Below are 16,842 nucleotides of genomic sequence, written 5' to 3' on the forward strand. Positions count from 1 at the left end.
CGTAAAACACACACACTTGACTTTGGCACAACACTGCACATTTTCACGAGCCACTATTTGCAACGTATGGAGCTCCGAGACGGTGGATGTCAATAAATGTATATCAGGGCTTAGAAACAGTGCAAGCTAATTTGGCATTGAGCTGCTGTGAATTTAAAGTTACCCTGTTTCTGAGTCATTATGTCATTAAGTCTTCCGGACTTACACAGAATGACATCATTGGAGTGTTTCGAAATATGAGTCAGCTATAAATTATTATAGCTTCTTTACAAAATATTCTGAGTGAAAAAACAAGTCCTGTATTGTTTTCAGTGACAATTTGGAGAAAGGAATTAAAAAAAAACAAAAAAAACAGAGGCTTTTTATATCAAGATTCACAGCAACAGTCCAAAAGACGAAAAACGGCCTTTAAAAAAAATAATAAAATAAAATCTCACACACGCCACTGCACATCACCATCACACTCCTCCATCTTCTATAGAGTAACAATAAATGTAGGATTTCACAGAAATAATAACATGTTAATAACAAAAAAAAAAACAAAGTGCAAACATAGCTGCCATTATCCACATGTGGCAAATTGTCAAAGATCTCTGGTGACCTCAAGGCGGGAGCATGAATCTTACAAAATAGTACTTGTTCTTTTTTTTTTGTAGTGTAAAAAAAGAAAGGAAAGCAACAGCCAACAACATGAAAACCATCAGAAGGACAAAACATTGTGTTGTGTATTGAACACGTGGATGTGACGCAAGTAAGATTTCCACAGGAAAACTGTTACTCCCGCGTGCCCATTGGCTTTCCCTCAAATTCTGTGGAGCGTCTGGTTGAGACAAGTGCAGAGCAGAAGAATCCGGCTTTTCCGAGGGGATGGACGCCGGGGTCACACGGGTTTGGTGTAACCGAAGATTCCCACCGGGAAGTGCTTGACGTGAGTTGGCCACTGGGCAGCAAGCTGGAAAAACTTGACATCGTTCCACTCCACTCCGTCGATACTGACTGGAAGAGATGAATCAAATCAACGGCGTGCTATAACAGACTGAAAGCACCAGGGGGCGGTGTTGTACCTCTCAGCATCGTGTGCTGGTGCTTGGCTGTGCAGATCAACCTGCTGATTCCATCAATCACTTGGCTCTTAGAGTCCAGCTCTTTCTCCTTAGTCTTCTTGCTCAGGAATATAACTGGAAAGAGGAGCAGGGTTCGGAACATTTCATTATCCCTCCCAAGCTTTAGGGCGGAAATATTACAAGAATAAAGCAAGATGTTCTAACATTAAAATTGTAATATTATAGGAATAAATTCCCAACATTAACAAAAATATATGCAAATATTAAAAGAAAAAAACCCTAAATGTTTCCAAAAATAAAATCATAATATTCATATCGCAATTTTACTTGAATATTGTTGCAATTCTAGTTGCAAGTCAAAATATTCCATTGTGACAAGTTTACAGTCCTAACATATACAAGAATTTAAAAAAATGTACATGAATTTAGCTATTATATTAAAATAGAATACAATAAAAAAAGTCATAATATTAAAAGAATAGAGTACATTTACTAGAATAATGTTGTAATTTCATGAGAATCATGTCCCAAAAAAGTATATTACAAATATGGTTATTTTCACACAAATAAATAAAATATGACATAGTAATTTTACAATAAGAAAATCATAATATTAAGAATTAAGTTGAATATATTACAAGAAAAACGCTAATTTTACAAAAATAGTCATAATGTTATATGTTATATGAAAATACTAGTCATTTTATTTTCAAAAGAATAAAGTAAAAAAATCATAATATTCACATAGCAATTTTACTTGAATATTGTTGCAATTCTAGTTGCAAGTCAAAATATTCCATTATGACAATTTTACAGTCCTAACATATATGTACGAGGATTTAAAAAAATGTACATGAATTTAGCTATTATATTAAAATAGAATACAATAAAAAAGTAATAATATTAAAAGATAGAGTACATTTACTAGAATAATGTTGTAATTTCATAAGAATCATGTCCCAAAAAAAGTATATTACAAATATGGTTATTTTCACACAAATAAATAAAATATAACATAGTAATTTTACAATAAGAAAAACATAATATTAAAAAATAAGTTGAATATATTACAAGAAAAATGCTAATTTTACAAAAATAGTCATAATGTTAGAAAATAGTAGTAATTTTATTTTCAAGAGAATAAAGTCAAAATAATACAGGAAAATAAAAACTGTCCTAATGCTTGTGTACATTGCTTGGAACTTTTGGAATTTTTATTTCTGTATTAATTATGTCACGACATCCCCATAATGTACCTTTCTTGTTCTTCTCCTTGGTGACCACAGTCATGGCCATACTGGGTGGAGGGGTGAGTTCCCCCCCGCATGGCAGACGGCTGACCTGGAGGGAGCGGAAGTTACTCTTCAGAGTGTTTTTCAGTCCCACGTCTCGCTTCTCTCCCTCTTTCTTCTTCTCCGGTCCTTGCCATGTCCAGTAGTCCACCTGCAGGCCCATCACTTCACTGCCAGAACACGGAGAACTGCAAAAACAACAGAAAAAAAAACCCAAACAAACATTGACTATCTGCTCACGCAACAGGAGAACCTCAATCACTTTATTGTGTTGTGTCTTACCCAGCTCCGGAAAGGGCAGTGGACACAGAGGGCGACTGTGGGGGCGTTCCCCCAATCTCCTTCCCGTACGGACCAGCCGATGGGGGAGTGGGGGAGGCCAAGATGCTTGTGTTGCCCCCCATTGCATCATCAGAATCCACTGTGAATATGACATATGATCTTACAGGTCGTAGAAGCACATCTTGCGTTACGTCATATCTGAGCATGCGATATGATAAATTTAACCAGGAAAGGATCAAATTCAATCTTGCTAATATTTCATAATTCAACTCGGTACATGTTTTATATAGATATATATTTTCTTTTGACTTATGGACTTATGAATGGCGTATAGAAGGGTTTAGATTCTGTTCCACAGATGGCGCTAATGCACACGAAAGCTGCTTGCCAACCGCCAATAAAGTACAGAAGAAGAAAAACGCAAAAAAAAAAAAAAACTTTCCGTTTGAGCGGGTACAAGATACCTCAATCGGATTGGTTAAAGAAATATTCCATCCCTGTTCAATTCTTTCCGTTTGAGCAAATAAACCAAATGCAATTGGAATATTTGGGTCCATGTATAAGTGGATATTGACATATTGCAATATTTGCAAATGATGATTAATAAATGTTAATTATAAAAAGTGATATTGGATAATTCCTCACGGCACATCTGACAATTTCTCAAGGCACACTAGTGTGCCGCGGCACAGTGGTTGAAAAGTGGCCTAAATTAAACATTCTCACAATGGTGGTAGGCATGCTGGAGCCTACCCCAGCTGTCTTTGACTAAATGAACTAAAATACAAGGCAGAATAAGCATTCAAATGGTGAATGCAGTATTCTACATCGGCCACTGGGTGTCAGTAATTCTTCAGTGAGACAAGCGTCAGATGTGATCGCCTGAACAGCCATCTTTATTATTGCAGGTTTAAATGATCCCACATCGTAACACAACAGTACAATGGTAACACAGTCTACTGTTGGAGCCATAAAAAAGGGACTACTAACGTGTGGGTCTATGTTACCTTAGATTATTTCTACTATATTTGGAAATACAAATGTAAAGTTGATTATAGGGGTGTTATTTCATTTCTAGTGGGCTCTAATAATGTTAAAAAAACGGTACTAATAAGATTGTTATTGTTTTCTATACCATAACTATGAAAATATTCCATTTATTAATAAATATGAAATTCGGTCAGGTCTGGAACTGTAATCACGCTAAACGAGGGACAACTGCACTGTAAATATATATTAAAAATTTTCTTGAACGACTCAGCCTAGAATAATTGAATGTTCTTGACAGAATTCATGCATTTCCAGTATTATAGATTATACATTACATTACATTGATTATACATTGTGTGTGCTAATAAAAACTGCCTTACCTGAGGTTGACAGACTTTGCTCCACAATCCCGACTTTCACAACCTGCAAGTATAGCAAATATTTTCACTGGTTATTAATAAAAGCTATCTAGTTATCTCAATTGGCTGGCATTTTGATAAAAAAAAAACCTACCCCAATAAATGGCACAAATTTCTGACAGGAGTCCTCGTCCGGGCTGTGAGGGGAAGAGAATGAAGAGGAAGTTAGCAAGGCGAGGCGAGGCGGTTTGGAACCCTGCAACACTACGCAGTGGTCCTGGAGGGAAGATGGCACCATGCCCCATCGCAGCAGAAATGGCACATGACTTGGCTTTGGGGGTGGAATGGGGTCACCTCGGGGGTTTATGAGATGAATGAGTGGACCGCTCCTTACAACCAAAGTTTCATAGGAGGGTTGTTCTTGTGTGGACCTCTGTGGCTACGTTCCAATTCAGTTCTACGTATGACTCCATCAAGCGCTTCAAACAATACGTGCAATTATAACAGCCTTTATGGTTATAGCAATGGTAAGAACAAGCACAAATGACTACTGTTGTATTCTGTTCCATCACAGTACCCACAAAGTGAACCATCAAATACTCAGTGGGGAGCATCTCAATCCCCATCATGCTTGCAATATGAACACACTTTGCTTTGTGACAATATACCAGCTGTATGGAAAAGAGTACAGAGACACAAAGCCAATACACCAATCAGGGGTCTCAACCTCACAGCCCCCTCATAAAGTGGTCCCCTTCGTAACGACAAAGTGGGACCTGCATAGCTTGGGCGATTTATAGTCATACACTGTGGCGATATTCAATCCCACAAGATGGTCAGCGGCGCTTCAGTTTTTAGTGAACTTGTTTCAAGGAAGTGAATGGACTGAGAAGTCGAGCGATTATGTCTCTCACCGAACATTACAGTAACATTAGTGACACCTAGGGACCAGTGTAGAGTACTACACATCATATGTCTTTGAATTCATTTCTGAATGTATTACATTTGTGTTTTAGTTCATTTAGCCACTGAAAATGCTGAACTCATTCTATCAAATATGTATTATGTAAGTTTTTTCCAACCAACAGGTGACGACAGAGAGAGAGAAGAAGAAAGCACGTTGGGTGAAAACAGCCACCAGGTGGCAGAAGTACATTTCATAAGAACTCCTGCAACTTTCCTATAAGAATACAGGCTAACAACCAGGAAGCTGCTGAAGCACCTCTGAGCCATCATTGACCACCAACGAGTGCTACATTATTGGATGTATTATTATATTTATGACCTATATTTGTAATCACTTATGGCCTACCATAGCTCAGGCTCATGATAGCTCTCGGTGGTATTGAAACGTGATTCCAGAGTGAATCCATTCACTGTGCAATATCTGATCAAGCTCCATGTGCAATATTAAGGCTCTAAGTGCAATATATTAAGTTCCAAGTGACGTATTTCTATAATGCCTCATATTAACTCATAAGATCTCATAGACATAGACTGGTCATATAGTTCATTTCATATTATCTGCATACTGTATTTGTATATAACTCTGGGCAAAATTGTTGATTTGTTAATACTTGGGTTGTTTATATTGTTTATTTTTCTATATTGTGTATTTTGTACTGCTTAACTGTTTCTGTACTCTTGCTGCTGTGCAATGCAAATTTCCCCACTGAGGGACGAATAAAGGCATATCTTATCTTATATTTGATGCAGCCCAACCTTACCCAAACTCTACCTCCAGTGGTCCCCAAGTTGAGTTTGAGACCCCTGAATTACACCTACAGGAAGTGAAAATTTAACATAATGTGGTGATGGTCCACCAGTTGCAGTATACCAACTTCCATGCTACCGGAAAGACCTAATACATGAATTTGGAGTGTGTACCAAGTATTTTGTCCAAATAGTGTACCTTTTTTGTGCTGACTCAGTCAGTATATGGGATCATTTCAAGGTTGTTAGGCAAATCGTCACAGCAACAACACGCAGGACACTGTTAAGTCACACAAAACCCATACTGGTCGTGCAGAATGAGTATCAAAATGGGAAAAGGAGTGTTAGACACAGCAGATGGCGGTGAGGAGAATAAAAAAGGGAAAACGAAACAAGAATTAAATTAGATACCTGATGTAAAAATCAAAATACAAACTTCTTTTCCTTGAATGCAAATAAAAAAATGGGAAAAGGGGGAAGAAGGAATGCAAACAGTGTTAAACTGTGTTGTATTTGGAACCTTGTGACTAACAAGGAAGCCACTCTTCACATAGAAGAGAGAACGAAAAATAACATGCAAATGCAACAACTGGGCTGTCAGCCGCAATTCATTATCAGAACTCTTTGCTACAACTTTGATTGGAAATGAACATGCAGATGTCTCCGCATTGAAAAAACACTAATTGCTGAATTTCAGAAGACAATACAGCAACCTTGACGTGTGTGTTCATTCATGACTGATGCAGTGTTTGCATGCTGTGCACTTCAATCTTTAATCAGCTACACCTGCACAGTCTAATGGGATCCAATGCCAGAGCTGTATCAAATGTTCTGCCTTTATGAAGACAACAACGCTGTCAGAGAGGTATTCATTTCGAAATACTGTCCAGTAATCCCGCACCACTTCGCGTTTGGAATTTCACAGCTTCACGATATCACGGGTTAAAATTCATTAATTAATCATACTGTTTTGTTTTGTTTTTTGCCTAAAGCAAGCAATTTCAAGCATAAGGGCCTGGTTAACAAAAATAAAAAATACAGGGCATTCAGAAGACACATTCAAGGACACTGTGGTGATATGTAGTACTCTGCACTGTTATTAATGTCACTGTGATATTTGGTGAGACACCAGAGCACCAGACTCGATTGCCGGAACAACAGGCTTTTATTGCACGTCACTTCCTGTCCACTCCCCACTCAGCATCCTGAGCACTATTTATGTTTTAAACGGCTTTATTTTCTCTTATGTATACTACATTATGTAATATGAGTGTAAGCGTCCAATTGACTATGGGGGTGTTATTTCATGTCTAGAGGGCTCTATTAATATTAAAAAATGTATTTTGAAGATTGTAAACAAACTTTCTATGCTCTTAACTACCACAATGTTACATTTATAAGCAACCTACTTCACAGAAATTCACTTATCATGGACACTGGAACCAACCATGATAAACGGGATTACTATATGTTTATTATTACGCACACTATTATCTTCATAAAGGCAGAATATCAGTCTATCTCTTGCATTCGATTATATTACATTGTGCCGGTGTACTGTATGTAATGTATAGTGGAGAATGGTTGTCTAATATTACTGAGAGGATTAAAAAGAAGCATTATTATCATATGATTATCATCCAGTTTGGAAATCAATCAGACGCATACATGCTTAGTTGCCAGGCAACAACAGAAACATACATGCGTGTCCACAAACAACAGAAAAGAATGCAACAATTCTGACTTTACCTTTTCTGTTTGTAGGTGAGCATGGCTTCAGAGATGGGAAACTGGTGGGACACATTAGCACCGGCCAGATATTGAACAACACGGCCTGCTACATCAATGTTATCTGCAGCGAGCAAAGAAAAAACACTGTGGTAAATAATGTGTTGCACTCAGAAAGACTATGATTGATTTTCTAACCACTGAGCAAACATTCTTTATGGCATCTTGTTGTTTCATACACTGGGTTCAGGTGCAATGAAAAGACGACTAAAAAGTGAGGGGGAATCCCACAAACATATGATCTCATAATGAGGTAACAAAGCACAGCATTTGGTTTCAATTTTTCAAGCTTTCTCATTCAACATTTGAGTTCAATGTTGAGCCTGTTAATCTTATTATGCAGCCCCAGAGAGGGAACAGGGTGGAGTAGCTGTGCTGTGAAGCAGAAACAGTCCTTACTCCAAAGCAGGCTGGAGCTATCTATCACAAATGGGGGGGAAAAAAAAATATTTCCATCCTTCAGGCCCTGACCCGTGCTCTGACCCCCATTTCTTTGGTTTTGACACGCTGGTGTGCGTTGCAGCCAGATACCATAAGGGCACATCCCTGCAGACCATGAGTATGTACGTGAGTTGTGTCCTACCTGAGGCGGGCCGTTCCGTCCTGCAGAACAGCTCCCTCCATGCTGTGTCCATAAAGATGCTATTAAACTTGCTGTCAAATGTGGCCACGTACTTAGCCAGAGGATGAGAGCCTGCTTGAGAATTGCCAAGAGAAATGTTGAAATATGTTGCTCGCTATAATAAGATGATGTGTGTCATAATAATAATGATTACTTACCAATAGGGATGACCAAGAAGCGTATGTAACTGAGCCAGTCGGGTGTCTTGTTTGCTAGTTGTTCCACGAAGAACCTCAGGATGGTGCTGAGGTAACTCTGGTCACCTGCTACCGCCACTTTCATTGTGGGCGGAGTCTGTGCATTGCAGTTACAACTGCAAAGGATGGAAGAACGGGAAGCCATATATAAAAAGCAATTTTGCAATTGTTTTCCTTGTATCTCTCTGTAGGAAATGTATTTGTTATGTTTCTACAACATAATTTTGGCAGGCTCAGGTCACCACAAAATACTCCTGGCTGCAAGTCATTACTTGTCATGAGATATTAATATTTTTTTCTGCAAAAGGAGATAACAAGGTTATTAATTGCATGGGGAAACACTTCTTTCTCTTTGGGCTTTTCCCTTCAGGGGTCGCCACAGCAAATCAATCTCCTCCATCCAACCCTGTCTTCTGCATCTGTCTCTCTCACACCAACCACCCTCATGTCCTCCTTCACTACATCCATAAACCTCCTCTTTGGTCTTCCTCTACGCCTCCTATTTGGCAGCTCTAAAGGTAGCATCCTTCTACCAATATATTCACTATCTCTCCTCTGGACATGTCCCAACCATCTCAGTCTGGCCTCTCTGACTTTATCTCCAAGGCCTCTAACATGTAATGTCCCTCTGATGTACTCATTCCTGATCCTGTCCATCCTGGTCACTCCCAATGAGAACCTCAGCATCCTCATCTCTGCTACCTTCCTGTAAATGTCCTTATGGTCTCATGGAAAGTGTTTATCTTTGTATTCTCATTTATTTTGGAAGTGTAATTTTAGCTGATCTTAATTCATTTCAGAGTGAATGAATTGTATAAAATATAGAGTAAAGTGGGACAAAACCAGTGAAAAGTTCGGACACAGCTTCTCATTAAACATGAGTAAGTGTGTCCATACTTTTGGACTGCTATGGTAATCATGTTCAAACATTGGTGGTTACTGCCGAAAACAATATTTGAAAGTCAATCCCACAACAAAACAACTACTTATTACTGTCCATGTCACGGCCCTAGAGTGAACAACTTGACCGCAAAACCAAAATACAGAGAAAACTTAGTTTAAGAGAAGCAGAACAGCAGGCTGAGACAGTCTGGCTTCACCGCCACAGGTTGCTGGAAGATAACAGCTATCTAAGTACCTGACAGAGATGTTCGCCAGTGCACTACAAGACGGTAACTTTGATTACCTTTTCGCCACAGCCATTATTTATTTGAGTATCAGTAGACATGAGTGTGACTCACAATCTCTGGATCCGAGTAACAATGGTGTTGAAGGCGGCCTGGACATCCGCAGCCGAGCAGGTGGACACGATGGGCTGGGCCTGTTCATGAAGCAACTCAGCAACGTACTACAGAGAAACATAGAAAAGAAAACAACTGAAGCCCTGTTGAGTGTAAGAAAACTAAGAAAACCTGCTGGCGTGTATTCATGACAAACACATACCTGTCCTTGCCACTCCATGGTGTTGATGAGAATGATGCTTTCGGGTAAGCGCTCGTCAGAGATGAGGATCTGGTTCAATTGGTCATACACAGACTTCCTGGGGACCTTTTGGACACGTCAGTGAAGATCGTGGAGTTAGAAAAAAAAAAAACAGCATCTCATCACTGTTAGCTTAAATTGAGTCGTTTACCTGTGCGATGAGTCGCGACTCTGGAGAGCACTCGCTGTCTATGCTGCTGGTGCGGTCACTTTGAGCCTTGGAATTCTGTCTGTCTTTCATGGAGGTGCTGCGCGGACGCCTCTGCAGCTTGTTCTCCATTTTACTGAAAATATTATTAAGAACATGAACTTTACCAGGAAGATATACATATGCAGCTGGAACGTATGCATGCAATAGCGATGCTGTGAATTTCGAAGGATGTTGCATGCACAAATCCAGATGTTGCGCTCGGCAGTGTACCTCGGAGACATGTGGTTTTGGGACTCTGTCTTGCAAAGTTTGCCAACAGTGCTAGTCATCCGTTCAGTGTTGACATCCCAGTTGCTCACCTCCCCTAGACCTGGCCCACTGTCATTCGTCTCTGGCTCCTGATACAAAAAGCAATAACGCAACGATGAGCCAAGGGGATTGTAGAGAACAGTTCATCAGGGGTTCATCACAACCAGCCCCAGTTACTGTTCTGTATCTTGTAACGCATCTGTAGTCAGCATTTGAGAAGGAACAAGTTGTGGAAGAAGAAGAAGGATGTGGTCTAGGCGACAAGGAGAAAAACTGCTGTAATTCAAATATATTAAAGGAGGGTTAGTGGAGCAAAGCGAAGGGATGACTACACTGCACTCAGATGGAAGGCCAAGGAGAAATAAACACTTTTGGCGGGACAACACCCTGCAATAAATTCCCATTTGTCAACTCTTCTGGGCCAAATCTTCTGATTTGAGTTTCTTTCAATTCTACTGCTGAGACAACTGCAAGTATAAATTGCTTAGATGACCACAATGTTGCCCACCAGGCATCCTCCAATTGATTATGATATGTGTATGTACCATAAAACAGAACACCCAGGTTGCAATAAGGTGATTTCAAGTGAAATTGAATCTTCTCTGACACTGAATGTTTCAATAAAAATATAATTTTTCAGTTAGCAGAATAAATAGATCTGTTTGTCAAAATTTCAATGTAATCCAAATTAATACAACAGACAATGACAGTCGGTACAATTTTATTGTTAATTATGAGAGCCTTTCTGTAAGCAACAAACCTGACCAACCAACAAAATCGAATCCTATATTTGTTGATTAACTGGTGGAATTAATCATTTCTGACAGTAGATCCATTCCTGCTCTTGCGTACCCCGCCCTTCTTAGTTTCTTCCCGGCAAACCCTAAGACCCATGGGAGGGAACGGGCACTCCAGTTTCAAGGTTAAGGGGGTGAAATGCTCAAGGGACATTAAAGCAAAATAAGCGCTGTAGTAAAAACATACCCCACTGGTTGTGTCTTTGACGCTGTCCTCTTGATAGCAAGCCCCTTGCACTTTACATCTGTCCACAGTGAGAAAGTCTCCACTCTGAGGGGTAAAGACACTCACTCAGAATTGAAAAGTGAACATTGTTGAGTTCACTTTGGTGATGAACAGAAATGCACACAAGATTAGCGGTACACAGTGGAAGTCAGTGACGTCGGACGATATGTCAATATCGTGATGGTGGAAGCGAGTCTCAGGTAATCCTCAAGTTTTTAATCTCAAGTCTCGAGGCAAAGAAGTCCAAGTGAAGTCAAAGCATGACAGATGGAGTCCAGTCCGAAGTCACAGGTTTCGTTTCGTTGCATCCTTACAGGTCACAAGTTCAGTCCCTCCCAAACAAAATGCCATTTTAATAATGTAACAATGTATTAAATTTGAAAAATAAAATGGACGAATTGGAGTGGAACAAGACTTGGTCACAGAAAAAACAGTGCCGACAATTTAGGCAATTTAATCGGGATTTAGTCACTGCACAAAAAACGTAACGCACACAATCATTGGTTGTTCTTAAACCTGATTGGAGGTTAATAGATGGATTCAATGAGGAAAATTCTGTGGGGAAAATTGGTCATCTTGCTGGAAATTATATACTAATGATCACATTAGTGGAATTCTATGGACGCGGGGGACACACATGGGAGAAAAAAATATCAGCTTTGTGTTATTGTTGACAAAACATATTATTGGTATGAACTTTTTCTTTTTACATGACACATTACAAATAGTGCAACTTTCTCAGTGTACCTTTTATCTTGGAATATTCTGACTTTATTCTCATAATATTCTGACTTTAATATTACAAAATATAGTATCAGAACTTACTCTGCAATGCCCCCATTTATACATTGCACCTGAACTAACAAATAATATTTGATCAACGAGTAAAGACTCCTAATATGCTCCAGCTTACTTGATGGAGTGTTTAAGTTCATCTTCTATACTATGACACCAAACATTTTCCATTGTGTGCACCAACTTTAACTGGAGACATTTATTTGACAAAATGGTCGACTGATACATCCTGGAATGTTCGGAGTTCTTTTGTACAAGCTAAAATGGATTCCAATATATTTATAACCAGCCCACCCTGGCCCTCACTCTCTCAAAGTCAGACACAACATGTCTCTCTCTCTCTCCCTCGTCCTCAGTCCTTTTTGTTTCCAACAGGTCATAAATCTGGCAGTAGGAGTTCAGAGAATGCTCCATCCAATCTTGTCTCTGAGCCTGAGAGCATATTTGTGTCTGTGCGTGTGTTGATGTTGTAGAGGTCATATGGCGTCAGTCTCTATAAATACTAGAGGGGCAAATAGGGTAAGGGCAGCAACCCCCCCGTGATATCCAGCAGCAGTGGGGGGCTGCCGGGCAGACCACCCCATTCCGAGAATTTTTAGCATGGTTCTTGGGAATCCCTGGTCCGTTGGAGGCAAGAGGGCTACGAGGCATTTATACACTGCCAGGGGGGCAATGACTTTACATAACACTTTAACTATATGATCCTATGCAGCACCAGCAGGAGGAAGAGCTTTATGGCTAAACAGAAGGACTGAGAGAAACCAGAACAGTTTGCTATTACTATAATAATGAAGTGCCTGCTGACCAACTTACAGCATATAACGTGTCCCTCTGTTGGCTTCTTTGGCTGTGTAGGCTTCCGATCTCTGTCTGGGAGCTGGAGTGAGACATTCCCTCAAAAAATGGTCTGGAAACCAAAAGATTACAACGTCAGTATGATAAAAGTTTCATGAAGGGAATAATAAATAGCCAATTCACTGATGAAGTCAGAAGGACAAAACAGAGCTCACTCCTAAATGCGCACTTTAATTATTTGAGGGGCCAGAAACCAGTTCCTCGAAAGGCCGGCATACTCGCCAGACATGCCACACATTGAGCATGTTTGGGGCAGATTGTGGTTGCATCAGGGACTGGTCACACCCCTCCCAGCCCCACAATACAGTGGCACTGCACATTTAGGAGTGGCCTTTAATTGTGGCCAACCTGTGCAATAACCATGCTGTCTAATCAGCATCCTGTGAGGTGACTTATGAACAAATTTGGAGAGAGTATTTCGTTTGTGTACATAAAAAAAGATTTCCATCTTTGAGTTGATCTCCTGAAAAACGGGTCCAAAAACACAAGTGTTGCGTTTCTATTTTTGTTGATTGTAATATGCTTAATAAGACAGTGGTAGGAAACTTTCAGAAAGTGATTCTGCCGTTCAGAGATTGCAACGTTGCACACTAATGGAAAGTATACGAGTATGTTCGCCAAGTAAGCACATCAGCATTACTTCAGCTGTGTTTACATTTGCTGGACTGATGGTCGTTCATGTGGACATGCTCATATTCCTGTCCAAGAACCATTAAGCTGGAAGTACTTTATTTTCTTATGAGTCGTGTACGTTGAATGTGATGACTGTAGGTTTAGCTGGGCGTCCAGCTTGACTTGACTTCTCCTCTTCCCACCTTGTGTCGTTTGTGGGTAAGTATAGTATTTTATGGCATCTAAACGCAATTTAGTAGTTCAAATTTTACGGCTTCACTGTATCATGTTTTTAAAAAAAAAATATGAATAAATCATGCTGTTTCGTGGCTGAACGCGCTAAATACGATCATACTTGATCACTGAAACAACAGGCTTTTATTGCAGGTTTGAATTCTCACACCAGGCACAATCATCTAATAAAATCAGGGGCTACTTGAACGGTGAAACTCAACTCTGAACCCCCGACGTCACTTCCTGTCTGCCTCTCTTTCAGCTACCCTCGGAAACACACTTAGAGCAACATGCACGAGCATAAGTCATATTTATGTCTTAAATGATTTATTTACTCTTATTTTGCCTACCATATTGGGTAATACGAGCGTAAAAGTGACTATAGGGGTGTTATTTAATTAAGAGGGCTCCAATAATGTTAAAAAAACCGTTTTTAGTAGATTCTAAATAGGTTTTCTATGTGTTGACTACAAAAAATATTCCAATTATAAATAAAAAATCCTACTTTGCAGAAATGTACTATTCATTGTCAGGCCTGGAATCAACTAATCGCTATAAACGGGTTACTGCCGTATCGAAATAATGTTTTGACTCAACATCAAATTAATTTTTACAGTCATTTTGGAAAATTTTGTCAAATGCCCATTCTCAGACATAATTTATTATTTTTTTATAAATAATTTTTGTTTTGTTCACCATATATAAAACACAGGTACTTGGACGTTTTGAAGAAGCAGCACAGTGCAAACATACTTAAGCTTAGGCTTGGGTGTGCTCAGGACGCTCTCGTTGTCTTCCATCTCTGGTCCGCTGTCACTCTGGTTATACACCTCGAGACTGTCATAGAGTAAGTCCAGATCCTCTTCTACTTCCTGGGTCTGGTCTACTGGGTCAGAGTCCAGGACCTGCCACACAGGATAGAACCATGGTCTTCACGTCAGTATTTTTGTTTAAAAAAAAAAAAAAGGGGGTGGGGGGATGGGGGGCTTGATCAACTGGTGCTGCACTCTCTCTAATCACTTGTACAGATGTGCTGATGGGATAAATAATGAATGAAAATGTTGGAATAATTGTACATAAAGTTATTCTATTTCTTACTATATTCTTATGACCTATTTTTACTATATTCTTATGACCTATTTTTCTTATGACCTACAAACATTTCGTATCACCCACATAACAAAGTAAGATTAATTCTGTACATGTGTTTCATATCACTCACATAACAATGTCAGATTAATGCTGTGACGCCTGCACTTGTGGTGTACATCATGATTAAGGGAAAACAGAACATGACAGAACATTCCTTAGCAGATAGTTTTAACACCCTCAGGGGACATAGGCACGGGTCAGGAGTAGATATGACCTCAAAGGGTATGTGTGTGTGTGTGTGTCCGGAGAATCACATGCCAAGGATGAGATATCTACACATATGGATAACATGTTGTGCAAAGAAACTGGTTTTAACTAGAATGATTAAACCCCCCTTCCCTCAGCTATTTGATTGTACAGGGCCTTCCTTAAATAAAAAGGCAAGAGGGCAGGAACTGCTTCAGAGTGAGGTGGCGAATTGTTACTGAACGGTTCCTGATCACTCTCCTTGCAAGTAAAAAGAAACTCATCTCTCTGCGTCTTCCTTTGTACAGGCAGTGTTTTTCTACAAGTGTCGGGGTTTAAACCTGACATTTTATTGGTCCTTCGAGCCGGAATTCCAAGACACCTGACGATCCCAGCGGGCAAGCGAGATCCAGGCAAGACTGTGGCCACAGCATTAAGACCCTTTCCGGGACTGGTCCCTCTCTTGCGGGCTGGGATCCGAAGGTTGAAGGAAATCCAGAGACGCAGAGATTGTGAGTACAAATTTTGTTTAAAAGGAATGAATGTGTGAAAAAGTAAAATAGACAAACCCTGCAGGTCAGAAAAAGAGGGTTCTGAAGACAAACCCTGCAGGTCAGAAAAAGTAAAATAGAGGGTTCTGAAGACAAACCCTGCAGGTCAGAAAAAGTAAAATAGCAGGTCAGAAAAAGTAAAATAGACAAACCCTGCAGGTCAGACAGTTAAATTCCGTAGGTGGGTAGACGCCCCTAGTTGAAACAGACTAGTTAAATTCTACACAGGACGGCGGAGTCCTCTGTGCTGAAAAAGTAAGTGTACCAAACCCTGACAATTCTAGACTCTATCAGGTCCGACAGTTAAATTCCGTAGGTGGAGTAGACGCCCCTAGTTGAAACAGACTAGTTAAATTCTACATAGGATGGCGGAGTCCTCTGGGCGGTAAAAATAAAAGGCGCGCGCAGTGTGAGTGTGTGAATGTGTGAGTGTGTGAATGAAAATACAATTACCACTAGGTAACTGTGTTTTATACCAAACCAACAAGAAGTAAATGGTGAGCCTTTGTGGATGCTTGTAGGCAAGAAAATTCCACCTGAAAAGGTTGAAGAGAATTTTACCACAAAAGGTTGTTGATCACCATCTTGTTGAAAATAACCCCAGTGTTAGAACACGACAGGTGTTAAGAACCACTGGGTCCAAATTTAGTTCAAAATGGGGAAGGGACAAAGTAAAGAAAAACAAAAGGTCCTTGAAGAACTCCCATGCAAAGACTGGAAGATAGTTGTAAAAGAGGATAGTCTAGCAGTAGAACCCCTATATTAATGGATAAAACAGTACAAATTCAACGGAAAATTATTCACGGCATGTATTAGGGAGTTACAACAAAACATAAAAAAGAAATGTAAGCAAAACGAGAACAAGAAAGCAAAAAGGCGAGGCGAAAATGAAGGAAGAAAAGCGAGAGATAGAGCAGAAAGTGAAGGTTGTAAAAAGTAAGAGTTATATAAGATAGTAAGGGAAGTTTTACTTCATGAATATCAGAAAGATGAAGAAAAAGTAATGAAAGAAAAAGACTCAGACACATTTTATACACAAAAGGAAGATAACGAAAGAAGGGTTATGCCAACTCGGAGAAGATTTGGAGGAAGAGGTAGAGGAACAGGTAGACAGAATATACAAAACTATCCCAACAATGCTAGATGTTGGAATTGCGGTGAAGAAGGTCACTTCTCCCGTGATTG

The 16,842-nt window shown here is 39.7% G+C and overlaps 1 protein-coding gene across 4 annotated transcripts in view; it reads right to left on the bottom strand.

Annotated features, from left to right (window-relative positions):
• Positions 1–285: 285 nt before the first annotated feature.
• The window catches only part of zmp:0000000755 (phosphofurin acidic cluster sorting protein 2), a 53,932-nt gene continuing 37,375 nt past the window's right edge, over positions 286–16,842 (bottom strand). Inside the window, exons 9-25 of one of the 4 annotated variants that reach the window (XM_058059242.1) lie at positions 14,522–14,673; positions 12,881–12,974; positions 11,234–11,317; positions 10,211–10,338; positions 9,941–10,073; positions 9,751–9,855; positions 9,549–9,655; positions 8,269–8,423; positions 8,072–8,182; positions 7,450–7,552; positions 6,112–6,144; positions 4,142–4,184; positions 4,009–4,051; positions 2,639–2,777; positions 2,321–2,544; positions 1,065–1,178; positions 286–996 (exon numbers count right to left, since the gene is read on the bottom strand). In XM_058059242.1, coding sequence (XP_057915225.1) covers positions 881–996; positions 1,065–1,178; positions 2,321–2,544; positions 2,639–2,777; positions 4,009–4,051; positions 4,142–4,184; positions 6,112–6,144; positions 7,450–7,552; positions 8,072–8,182; positions 8,269–8,423; positions 9,549–9,655; positions 9,751–9,855; positions 9,941–10,073; positions 10,211–10,338; positions 11,234–11,317; positions 12,881–12,974; positions 14,522–14,673 — 1,884 coding nt within the window. In that variant the 3' untranslated portion in view covers positions 286–880. Of the gene's footprint in view, positions 997–1,064; positions 1,179–2,320; positions 2,545–2,638; positions 2,778–4,008; positions 4,052–4,141; positions 4,185–6,111; positions 6,145–7,449; positions 7,553–8,071; positions 8,186–8,268; positions 8,424–9,548; positions 9,656–9,750; positions 9,856–9,940; positions 10,074–10,210; positions 10,339–11,233; positions 11,318–12,880; positions 12,975–14,521; positions 14,674–16,842 lie in introns of all 4 variants that reach the window. The other 3 variants (XM_058059241.1, XM_058059245.1, XM_058059243.1) reach the window with 3 other exon arrangements.

Source organism: Doryrhamphus excisus, chromosome 20 (assembly GCF_030265055.1).
Source record: "Doryrhamphus excisus isolate RoL2022-K1 chromosome 20, RoL_Dexc_1.0, whole genome shotgun sequence".
Lineage (NCBI taxonomy): Eukaryota > Metazoa > Chordata > Actinopteri > Syngnathiformes > Syngnathidae > Doryrhamphus > Doryrhamphus excisus.